Source organism: Conger conger, chromosome 15 (assembly GCF_963514075.1).
Source record: "Conger conger chromosome 15, fConCon1.1, whole genome shotgun sequence".
In the NCBI taxonomy this organism is placed as follows: domain Eukaryota; kingdom Metazoa; phylum Chordata; class Actinopteri; order Anguilliformes; family Congridae; genus Conger; species Conger conger.
In genome coordinates this window covers 4,954,250-4,966,578 of record NC_083774.1, presented here as the reverse complement: position 1 = coordinate 4,966,578, position 12,329 = coordinate 4,954,250, and the positions used below count along the sequence as shown (strand labels likewise).

Sequence of the window (12,329 nt, the reverse complement as noted above, 5' to 3'; positions counted from 1 at the left end):
TGCTCCAAGGTCTAAGTTGACCAGATGAAAGGATTCATAAACATCTGAGCCATTGTCTCTCGGGAGCATGCTGGCTAATACGTGGCCATTCTCACACGCAAGCACTTACAAACGCGATCAACGCTTGCAACAAGAGGGTCAAATAAAATACTTCAGGCAGGCATGCAGAGCAACTGCATGCGAACACCATACATGCGCACACATGCAGACATGCAACAACACAAACACCCCACAGAAACAAAATCAAAAATCAAAAATACATAAAAAAGGGGTTATGTTTAGTACATCTTTGTTGAAAGAGGATCTACCCATCCTCTTGAGAATATAACAAAGTACCTCTTTTGGGATAAATGTTAAGAGCTATGTTAAATGGATTTGTACTCTACTGACAGCGAGTCAAAGAAAGAGATGTGTGAAATTGCAGCCTTTACGCTCTCCTCGATCCGTGCGACGAACCCACGAAACGTACACGTACCCCGGGGGGGGTCACTGTCCAACGGTGAAGGACCTCACCGTACTGCACGCGTCACGATGCCAGGGCGAACGCTGCTTTCATTCTAACGGAGCGGGTCGCCATGGCAGCAGCCACAAAATGGCGGAGCAACGGACAACCGAAACGGCGGCGGTGAAGGTCCTTCGGCCCCATCGAAGGGCCGCTCGCCGTGAGCCTTTTAACTACGTCTTCGCCTGAGGCGTCCACAGCCCGGGCTCGCCGTAATCGGCGTCTGTCTCGTGTTTTGACGGTCGCGGCTGTGGCCCGCGATCATGTGACGTTGAATCATCGTCTCCGAGGCAACCTCAATAACTCCGGCTGGAGTTAACGATCTTTAATGAAGCTAAAGATCTTAATAACGCTGCGGCATTAATGAAGTGCTCCTTAGATGCCTTCCCACTGTTGTTGGCTGTTAAATTGGTTTCTCTAAACTAAGAGCTGATGAAGACTAACATCATAAGATTATTCGGCGGAGAAAAAAAAAACGTTTGATCTCAGACCCAGAAGAAAAAAGGACCGTTGTGGGCACAGATAATGCCGTTTGGTCAGAACATTACATCAAAAAAATTAAAGATCAATTAAAGTAAACTGCCGGGCCTTAACGAGGCTTGTGAACGAGGCCTAAGGACTCTAAAGCCTTAGAACAGGCAAACAGATTCAGTTCCAGGATTGTCTTTCCACATGGAAGGGTTATAGATGGGGGAGCCTGCCCGTGTTCCCCTGGGGGACCGACCTACCTAAAATGGCTGTCCTTCCTGCCACATCGATACTAAAATGGGGGCTGGGGTTGGGTCCAGGAACATGATCTCTCTGACATTACTGTGGTTCAGTGACCTTTGGTTCAGTGACCTGGTTATTCCACTTTGGGGGCAACATGAGATTGCAACAGTTTTCATTATTTACAGGGAAATAGTCACAATTATTACTATTATAGTCGCACTGTAAACAATATGCAGAGGAGCCAAGTCGGTCCTGATACGCCCCAGCGGATTGAACTCAGCTGGTCTGTATGCATGTATGTTTCCTATCGGATCTTGCGGTTACGAGAATCCTCTTTTCCGTCGATGTGAAACGGACGCGCGGTTGCGACCGTTTCCCGACGTCCTCTGCGTTTCCACGGAGGGGGGGAGACGGATACGTGTTCGGCACAAAAGCTGCTATTCCATCCGAGGGGAAACGAACGCGCTACGTACCTTCACCCCGTCACTCCGCTTTACTCAAGTCCTCGTCCCGGGTGGCGGGCGAAACGGCACGGACGTGCCCACACATGCAGGAGGTGCGCTTTGGGGACAGGGGTGGGGGGGGGGGGGGGGGGAGACGGACATGCGAAGCGTGCATGCGGCGGAGGCGCGGTGGAGTTAGATGGAGGTCTCTACGTCGGTAAGTGTGAGAGGTACCTTGCACTCATCTACAACCACAGAGTTGTGGGCGGCGTGCACGCACTGGTTGTTGTCGTGGTGGTTCTTCAGCTCGTCGTAGTAGGATTGCGTCTTGGTCATCTCGATGTCGTCGGACCGGCCGTGCAGCGCGTCCAGGGCGTCCAGCTCGGCTTTGGACAGGTGGTACACGATGCCCGCCCCGTACGAGTCGCCCACCACGTTCACCGAGGTCCGGAACCGATCCCTGGATTCGGGGGGGGGGGCGATGATGGTGGTGGCGGTGGTGGTGGTGGGGGAAGGGGTCGCAAAGGAAGGAAAAAACAGCACAGGCGTGAAAACGTTAGGGGAGAGAGAGAGAGCCCGGTGTGGTTATTGTCTCTTTCGCTTTGAGGCTGTGCTACATTATTATTTGGTTGTTTTTTTAATGGAAACCTGCAGATTGGGGCTCAGATACTGCAGTTATGTAAACTCTGTTCCTGTCACCAGGCCATCAATCTTTCAGGGATAAAAAGCAGAAAAGAGACAGAATGAGGATATTGTGTTTTTAACTGTCTGAATATACACATTAATATTCAGTTTGAGTTCATTGGCCCGGCTTATTAATGTGCAGGGAATATTAATTTTCCTGTTGAACTCAATGGAAAAAAAATTCAGGAGAAACCATTCTTGTAGTATCTAGTACATGCCTGGCAGCAGCATGTGATACCTCAGACCATTGATGACTTAAAGCCATTCAGGCAACAAATGTATTCCATACATACAGTATAGTATACAGCTGAATCTAGTCCCAACCAGAATTCCCATAGAAATGCAAAGAGTTTTGGTATAGCTTGTCGGTCAACCTAAAAATAAGATATCCAGATTCTGATGATGTTGATGTTGGTCACAGATATTTGGAAGTTATGGCATGCAACCAAATACAAAATATGACTCTTTTATTTGACTTTATGTTAACTTGGCTCAAAAGCTCTGCTCTTTGACCATGTGTGAATGGTTTGATTACATACTGAGAAAATAAAATATTTAATCAGAAAAAGACTCCAAAGTTTTGAACGGTAGTGAGTGTGTGTTTGTGTGTATCCCTGCGTATGTGTGTGTACACGTGTGTGTGTGTGTGTGTGTGCATGTGTGTGAGAATGTGCGTGTGTGTGTGTACATGTGTGTGTGTGTGTAAGTGTGCATGTGTGTGTGTGTGTGTGCATATATGTGTGTATATGTGTGTGTGTGTGTGTGTGTACACGTGTGTGTGCATATATGTGTGTATGTGTGTGTGTGTGTGTATATGTGTGTGTGTGTGTGCGTGTGTGTGTGTGTGTGCATATATGTGTGTATATGTGTGTGTGTGTACACGTGTGTGTGCATATATGTGTGTATGTGTGTGTGTGTGTGTGTGTGTGTGTGTGTGTGCATATATGTGTGTATGTGTGTGTGTGTGTGTGTGTGTGTGTGTGCATATATGTGTGTGTGTGTGTGTGTGTGTGTGTGTGTGTGTGTGTGCATATATGTGTGTATGTGTGTGTGTGTGTGTGTGGGTGTGTACATATATGTGTGTATGTGTGTGTGTGTGTGTGTGTGTGTGTGTACATATATGTGTGTATATGTGTGTATGTGTGTGTGTGTGTGTGTGCATATATGTGTGTATGTGTGTGTGTGTGTGTGTGTGTGTGTGTGCATATATGCGTGTATGTGTGTGTGTGTATACGTGTGTGTGTGCGCATATATGTGTGTATGTGTGTGTATGTGTGTGTGGGTGTGTGTGTGTGCGCATATATGTGTGTATGTGTGTGTATGTGTGTGTGTGTTTATGTGTGTGTGTGAATGTGTGTGTGTGTGTGTGTGTGTGTGCATATATGTGTGTGTGTGTGTGTGTGTGTACATATATGTGTGTATATGTGTGTATGTGTGTGTGTGTGCATATATGTGTGTATGTGTGTGTGTGTGTGCATATATGTGTGTATGTGTGTGTGTGTGTGTGTGCATATATGTGTGTATGTGTGTGTGTGTGTGTGTGTGTGTGTGTGTGCATATATGCGTGTGTGTGAATGTGTGTGTGTGTGTGTGTGTACTCACAGCAGCCAGTCCACAGCCACCAGCAGGCTGATGTCCTGAGTGGGCAGCCCCACGGCGGTGAGGATCAGCAGCATGGTCACCAGGCCTGCACTGGGGATACTGGCTGCTCCTATACTGGCCAGAGTCGCCGTCAGACTGGGGGAGGGAGAGGACACCAGTTACATGCACTCCAAGAAATAGTAAATGGTAAATGGTTGGCATTTATATAGCACCTCTAACAATTGATGCTTCTCATTCACCCATTCATACACGCACTCACACACCGACAATGATTGGCTGCCACGCAAGGCCCCAACCAGTTTGTGAGGAGCATTTGGGGATGAGGTGTCAGCGCAGGTACACTTCGACACACCCAGTGGACCCGGCAACCCTCCGACTGCCAGACTACTGCTCTTACCGCCTGAGCCAATGAGACTACTGATCTTACCACCTGAGCCAATAAGACGACTGCTCTTACCGCCTGAGCCAATGAGATGACTGCTCTTACCGCCTGAGCCAATGAGATGACTGCTCTTACCGCCTGAGCCAATGACGCCCATGACTCACTCGCATAGATCACCCTGACCCGGCACCCTGACCCGGCACCCTGACCCAACCCGAGGAAGATGGGCTTCCCCACTGAGTCATCTGCTCCCTCCCTGGATTACAGCACTTCCTGTTTGTTCCACCGAGGGAGACCACCCCGGCCATTGCTGCCCGAGGCTTGCTTGTGTGTGCGGTTTTCAGGCCAGGGTGTGTCACAGAGCAGGGGTGGAGGACAGTTAACAGAGACTGCTGTTTTCCGTGTGTTCCAGCACGAGTGATTAATTTATGTCACTGATTGGCTGAAGATTCCACACGCCATAAACCGAAGGCCTTATTAGGCAGCTGAGTAGAAGGAAACCACAAATACCTGACGATAGTGTGGTCCCCCGGAGCTGGACTTTGATACCCTTTCTGTCGTGTGCATTTTGACAAATGTTTTGTGAAATTAAACTACTAAAAAAATATACATCACCCAATCCATCCGCCAACATCACCAATGTCATCAGCTTTATCAGAGCAAAACACAGTCATTACATTACATTCCAGCAACTTCAGGACAACCGATAAACAACTCTCGTAGTATCTGTTCATGCAGCTAGACACATCACTGAAGCAATTAAGGTTAGGCACCTTCAAGGGAACAACAGCAGTGTTCTGCCTGAGAATCGAACCCAAAACCTTTAGGTCAGGGATCATGAAATCTGAACTGAGTCAGGAGTAAAGGCAGTTGGGCTGATCAGTAGCACTAATCACTAATTAGATTACACCACACTGCTGCCACGGCCGAAGATTTCTAACACATCAGAGGTGTAAAATCTCGGGGTCAGAAACTCAGCCAGCTGATTTCACTGATTAGGCTCTACCTCCTGGCTGAAGAATTGAGCTAATTATCAAATCACCGGGTGACGAGAACAAAATCCTGGGGTGGACTTTTGCACTTTCCGAACCTGGATTTAACGCCTCTCTATGTCGACAACACAAATAACACATTTCACACACATTTATACACATTATGCGTAAACCTACAGCCCTAATTCAGCAAATAATTGAACTCATTATATAATCAAGATCTGAGGCTGAATAAAAACCAGCATACTCAGCAGTTTGAGACCACTGTCTGAAATATTAAACCACACTGCTCACTGCAAAAAAAATCAACAAAGATATCAAGTATTTTAGTCTCATAGTGAGATTTAAAATCTTATTTAGATTTTAAATCTCACTATGAGAAGAGAAAATGAGAGAAGAGAAAATATTGGCAATTAGTTAAGACAGTTTGACTCAAATGGTAAATGGCAGGCAATTATATAGTGCCTTTATCCAAAGCACTGTACAATTGATGCTTCTCCATACACCCATTCATACACACACCGACACACCGACGGCGATTAGCTGTCGTGCACGGCCCCAACCAGCTCGTCAGGAGCATTTGGGGGTTAGGTGTCTTGCTCAGGGAGACTTCCGACACAGCCCGGGCGGGGGATCGAACCGGCAACCCTCCGACTGCCAGACGACTGCTCTTACTGCCTGAGCCACGTCGCCCCCCACTCACACCCGACTCAATTCAAGATTTGCCAATGGAATAAGAACATTTCACCTGTCAAGCAAACATTAACTTTTATTGTTTTACTTGAGAGAAAAAAAAACGAAGATCTCAAGTCTTAACGCAAGGCTAGAAGGCCGGTTGAGATGGTAACCTCTCGCCGTGCTGCCCCCCTCCTGCTGCTGGGGTGCAGGCTCACCTGACCGTGACGATCTGACCGGCGTCCAGGGCGATGCCGTTCATCTGGGCGATGAAGATGGCCGCCACGGCCTCGTACAGCGCCGTGCCGTCCATGTTGATGGTGGCGCCCACGGGGAGGACGAAGCGTGTCACCCGCTTATCGATGCCCAGGTTCTCCTCCAGGCAGCGGAAGGTCACGGGCAGGGTCCCGGCACTGAGGCGGGGGGGGGGGGGGAGAGAGAGAGAGAGAGAGGGGGGGGGAGAGAGAGGGAGAGAGAGAGAGAGAGAGGGGGGGAGAGAGGGAGAGAGAGAGAGGGAGAAGGAGAGAGAGGAAGAGAGTGTGAGAGAGAGGGGGGAGGGAGAGGGAGAGAGAGAGAGAGAGGGAGAGAGAAGGGGAGAGAGAGAGGGAGAGGGAGAGAGGAAGAGTGTGAGAGAGGGGGGGGAGGGAGAGGGAGAGAGAGAGAGAGAGAGAGAGGGAGAGAGAAGGGGAGAGAGAGAGGGAGAGGGAGAGAGGAAGAGAGTGTGAGAGAGGGGGGGGAGGGAGAGGGAGAGAGAGAGAGAGAGGGAGAGAGAAGGGGAGAGAGAGAGGGAGAGGGAGAGAGGAAGAGAGTGTGAGAGAGGGGGGGGGAGGGAGAGGGAGAGAGAGAGAGAGAGGGAGAGAGAAGGGAGAGAGAGGGGGAGAGGGGGAGAAAGAGAGAGGGGGGAGGGAGAGAGAGGGGGAGAAGGAGAGAGAGAGGAAGAGAGGGAGAGAGTGTGTGAGAGCGAGAGGGGGGAGGGACAGAGGGAGAGAGAGAGAGGGAGAGATAGAGAGAGAGATTTATGTTTGTTTATAAATCATGGCATATTGCATATTGCAATGTGTTTTTGTAAAGCTTTGGCAACACATACTGTATATTGAAATATGTCACGGCAATAAAGCACTTTTTTCCATTGAAATTGGGAGAGGGAGGGTGTCAGAGAGATAAAGGCAGGAAGAGAAACGGACAGAGTCAGAGAAAAGAACTGAAGGATGGAGGACGAGAGGGAGAGAGATGGGTGAGAAAGTCCCAGCCAACATTCAATTAAGCAGCTTCCCCTGTAAAAGGTAAATGAACAGCATTTATATGGTGCTTTTATGCAAAGCCTCCGATTCACCGATCCACACACACACACACACACACACACACACACACACACACACACACACACACCAACACTTTTCAGCTTGTGAAACGTTAGGCGTCTTGCTCAGGGATGTTCTCCATAGTGAATATGAGCTCTTGCCCTCAGGCAGACGGTATAAGGTACCTAGATGGAAGCTTAACCGGTTTAGATATTCGTTTGTGCCTACTTCCATCAGAATTTTAAATACTGTATAGTTTGTTAGATAGTGTCATGTGTGTTTGTTAGATAGTGTCATGTGTATTCAAGAGATGGTGCAATATATGGGATGGTGCAATATAAGGGTTGGTGCAATACAGTATATGGGATGGATGATGCAATAGAAGGGATGGTGCAATATATGGGATGGTGCAATATAAGGGTTGGTGCAATACAGTATATGGATGGATGGTGCAATATAAGGGATGGTGCAATATATGGGATGGTGCAATATGATTAACATGAATATGCAAGACTGTTGTTTGTGATTGTATGTGTTCTTTTTGTAAGTGTTGTCTGTTATCTTCTTTGTAGAGCCATTGATAAGCTGTATGTAGCCATGAGTCCAAGACAAATTTCCCTAAGGGGCTTTAATAAAGTGTATCGTATCGTATCGATACTTCGACACACTCAGGGCGGGGTATGAAACTGGCAACCCCCCCCCCCCCCCCCCGACTGCAGCCTGCATGTACCTCTTGAACTAATGTCCCCACCTAATCTTCATCTTTCAAACTCATGTGTTTCAAACGATGTGTACCTGGAGGCTGTTCCCAGGGCGGTGATCCAGGCCTGAAGATGCCCATGAAGAAGGTGAAGGGGTTTTTCCGCACAATGGCGAAGTAGATGCTGGGCAGGAAGATGACTCCGTGGATGATGAGGCCAACGATCACCGTGACCATGTACATCCCCAGTTGCCGGGCAACCGTCTCCAGGTCCTTGATGGAGATGATCTTTCCGCAGATCAGGCAGGCGATACCGAAGGGGGAGTACCTGTGAAGGTGAGAGTTTATCGTCAGAGTGACTCTCTAAGGAGACTGTAGTCAAAATCCATCTCCATTTTGTAACCCTTTGAATAATAGGTTTTTTTGGAATGGTCGTTTCAAAATTCTAAGTCAGTGTTCCAGAACTCCCCTGCTTTCAGTCACCAGTAGTGATTGTGACATCAGCATTGGAATGTTCAGTTAACCAATTCCTGATCTCACAACCCAAAGGGTTAAAGAGTGCAATGATTCCCTATTGAATGAATTCAGGAGACACCAATAAAGTAATTCCCGACCCGATAAAGCGGATTGCTGAGAAAACTATGGAATTCAGAGAAGAATGCATGTCACCCAGCGCCTGCAGAATAATGTGCATTGTGCCTGTCAAATAAACTAATGAAATCCAAGGAAATTAAATGAAACATTTAATTCAGCCATTAAACGCAAATACTTAAAATGTTTGTAAAACAGGCCAGCGGTGTTGTGGCACGGTTGCTGTGTTATGGCACGGGGCGGAGGAAGGCTCACTGACCACATGATCATGATGACCAGGCGCATGACGATCTCGTTCAGGATGTTGAAGAACTCCAGCATCAGCCGGGCCCTCTCGCCCATCTTCCCCATGCAGATGCCGAACGCGATGAAGAAGCCAATGAGGCCTGCGGCGCACAGGAAACACACCACGGCTCAGACAGGAAGTGTGCGCCGCACAGGAAACACACCATGGCTCAGACAGGAAGTGTGTAACCACACAGGAAACACACCACGGCTCAGACAGGAAGTGTGTAACCACACAGGAAACACACCACGGCTCAGACAGGAAGTGCTGTAACCACACAGGAAACGCACCTCAGCTCAGAGCAGGAAGTGTGTAACCACACAGGAAACACACCACGGCTCAGACAGGAAGTGTGTAACCACACAGGAAACACACCCACGGCTCAGACAGGAAGTGTGTGGCACACAGGAAAACACACGACAGCTCAGAGCAGGAAGTGTGTAATCACACAGGAAATGCATCTCAGCTCAGAGCAGGAAGTGTGTAACCACACAGGAAACACACAGAGACTCAGAGCAGGAAGTGTCTGGCACACAGGAAACGCAACGACAGCTCAGAGCAGGAAGTGTAGCTCAGAGCAGGAAGTGTGTAATCACACAGGAAACGCATCTCAGCTCAGAGCAGGAAGTGTGTCAGCACACACAGGACACACTGTGGCTTAAATCCACTGGTTGACTGTTCTGTGCATTATTACTGTATGTAAAATGTGATCTATTTTATGCTTCAAAGTTGGTTCACAGCTTTAAAATATTACTAATTCAACCTGTTCCCATTAATATGCATATATGCCAAATAATTCAAATAAAACTTAGCGAAGAATGTTATGAATGCATGGGTTATGAACTGCATTTTTGACTAAACTATAATGAGAATGGCGCCCTTAAACGAGTCCAAAACCACAAGTACTCAAAAAACACGTTTGCTGCATATCAGCTTTGCCAGAGTACATTCTGCTGAGACTGTTTGCACTGGCATAATGCCACATAATAAATATGCCCGTGTATTACGCAGAATAGACGCGCGAATGGCTGTGGACGGGAAGGGAAGTGCCTCCGTACCGAGCACGTTCATTCCTCCTTTGAACTGCAGGGACTTCTTGATGACGAACTCGGCCTCCGGCGTTGCCATGGTTGCATTGAGGAGGCCCTCCATGGTGGTGGCGTTGATGTCTCTCGGTTCAGGTACGATCTCCACCTTCTTTGTGACGGTCTGGATCTGAGGGGCGAGGGCACAGCCAGACAGTGAAATCTTCCACAGGAATCCTACTTTATCAGTTTGCCTCAGTATATATTTGTGCATTCCCCTGTGCATTTATTTGCCATAAACAGTATGTATTAACAGTCTGTATAATTAATTGCTGACAATAAAAATAAACCTCTCAATTTCCAATTTCTTCCCGGTTATTAAGACACCGGCTCTTGTTAGAGACTTGACATCTCATAGAGGTTTTATGGTGTGCTAAGCACATTCATTTTATTCTCAACAACAATGTGATAATACAGTATTTGGTATTAGAATTATCATCGCACAAATGGCCACAAAGAAAAATCCTCAAAGGTACTTTCCTTCCCTCAGTGAAGCCTGGAAGGCAGCAGCTTTTAGAATGAGAAAACTTAATAGTGACAGAGTAGCAAAATAGCTAGCTCAGTAACGTAGTTATAGACACATTTCATAAAAATACATGAAATAAAAACTGCCAGTGAAGTAGTATGTGCACATAATCTGTGGCGGGCTGAGCTGAACCAGCTGCCCTCCGGGCTTCACTGAGGGAAGGAGAAGTACCACGGGTTAAACAACGGGACGTGTTCTGAGCGTGTCCAAGGACCGGTACCTGCTGGAAGCACGCCTGCACCAGGTTTTCGGGGAAGAGGTTCCTGATGAGGTCGAAGAAGGCGTCCAGACTGGAGACCTCGTCGTTCTTGGCGCCCTCTCCCAGCCTCTCCTTGAGTTTGGGGTTGCCGGGGTGGATGGCCAGCACCAGGATGACGCCCAGCACGGCGGCGATGATCGTGGTGGTCATGTAGTACACCATGGCACGCGTTCCCAGGCGACCGCTCGATTTGGCGTCTAGACCTGCCAATCCTGGGGGGCGGGACAAAGGGGTGGGGATGTCAGCTGGGGGGGTCACACCCACACTTTCAACAATTCAACAACTATCACCCAGCCCATGTTGTGTAAGTGTGTGTGTGTGTGTGTGTGAGAGAGAGAGTGATAGAGAGCCTGGATAGGATAGCATTTCCCACATTTACTGTGTCAGCAGAAGGCCAAAATGTTCTTTTGGGGTTGTCAATTAGCAATGTATTTATTCTGGCTTCACTGAATGGAATTTGTTCATTAAAGTTTAAAAGATTTATAAAAGGATCTTCACACGGCAGGTCTGACCTCGCCTGACGGCGCAGCGGTTGGGATACGCTGGGATAGTGTCTCACTGCACATTCAGCAGTCGTACATTTAAACTGCAGCGTTTAGCATTTTTCCACAGGGACCCACGCAAGTCGTATCTTTGCATACGGCCAAGATATACGGCCGCGTGTTTCACTGAGGTGACTGAGGTTATGCACCCTGCGGGAGAGAGGCAGTTGGAAGCCCACCCTGTGAGTTATGAGTTATGAGTTATGCGTTGTAATAAGTTGTAATGTACCTGTGATGAGGCTGGAGATGATGAGGGGCAGGATGAGCATCTTCAGCATCCTCATCAGGATGTCTCCGGGGAAGCTGATGACCATGATCACGTCCGGGGGGAGGGGGGAGGCGTAGCGCAGGAGCATCCCCATCACCGCGCCCAAAACCACACCTGGAGTCACAGAGCGAGTCACAGGGTGAGTCACAGAGTGAGTCACAGAGCGAGTCACAGAGCGAGTCACAGAGTGAGTCACACAGTCACAGACCGAGTCACAGAGTGAGTCATAGAGCGAGTCACAGAGTGAGTCATACAGTCACAGAGTGAGTCACAGAGTGAGTCACAGGGTGAGTCACACAGTCACAGAGCGAGTCACAGAGTGAGTCATACAGTCACAGACCGAGTCACAGAGTGAGTCATAGAGCGAGTCACAGAGTGAGTCATACAGTCACAGAGTGAGTCACAGAGTGAGTCACAGGGTGAGTCACACAGTCACAGAGCGAATCACAGAGTGAGTCATACAGTCACAGACCGAGTCACAGAGTGAGTCATAGAGCGAGTCACAGAGTGAGTCATACAGTCACAGAGTGAGTCACAGGGTGAGTCACACAGTCACAGAGCGAGTCACAGAGTGAGTCATACAGTCACAGACCGAGTCACAGAGTGAGTCATAGAGCGAGTCACAGAGTGAGTCATACAGTCACAGAGTGAGTCACAGAGTGAGTCACAGGGTGAGTCACACAGTCACAGAGCGAATCACAGAGTGAGTCATACAGTCACAGACCGAGTCACAGAGTGAGTCATAGAGCGAGTCACAGAGTGAGTCATACAGTCACAGAG

General features: G+C 48.3%; 1 protein-coding gene across 1 annotated transcript in view; it reads right to left on the bottom strand.

Annotated features, from left to right (window-relative positions):
* The window catches only part of slc1a2b (solute carrier family 1 member 2b), a 57,323-nt gene that overhangs the window by 1,029 nt on the left and 43,965 nt on the right, over window positions 1–12,329 (bottom strand). The window contains 9 exon segments of the mRNA XM_061221789.1: window positions 1,891–2,116; window positions 3,943–4,077; window positions 6,210–6,404; window positions 8,088–8,121; window positions 8,124–8,320; window positions 8,843–8,969; window positions 9,928–10,084; window positions 10,701–10,951; window positions 11,511–11,663. Of these exon segments, the coding sequence (XP_061077773.1) occupies window positions 1,891–2,116; window positions 3,943–4,077; window positions 6,210–6,404; window positions 8,088–8,121; window positions 8,124–8,320; window positions 8,843–8,969; window positions 9,928–10,084; window positions 10,701–10,951; window positions 11,511–11,663 (1,475 nt within the window).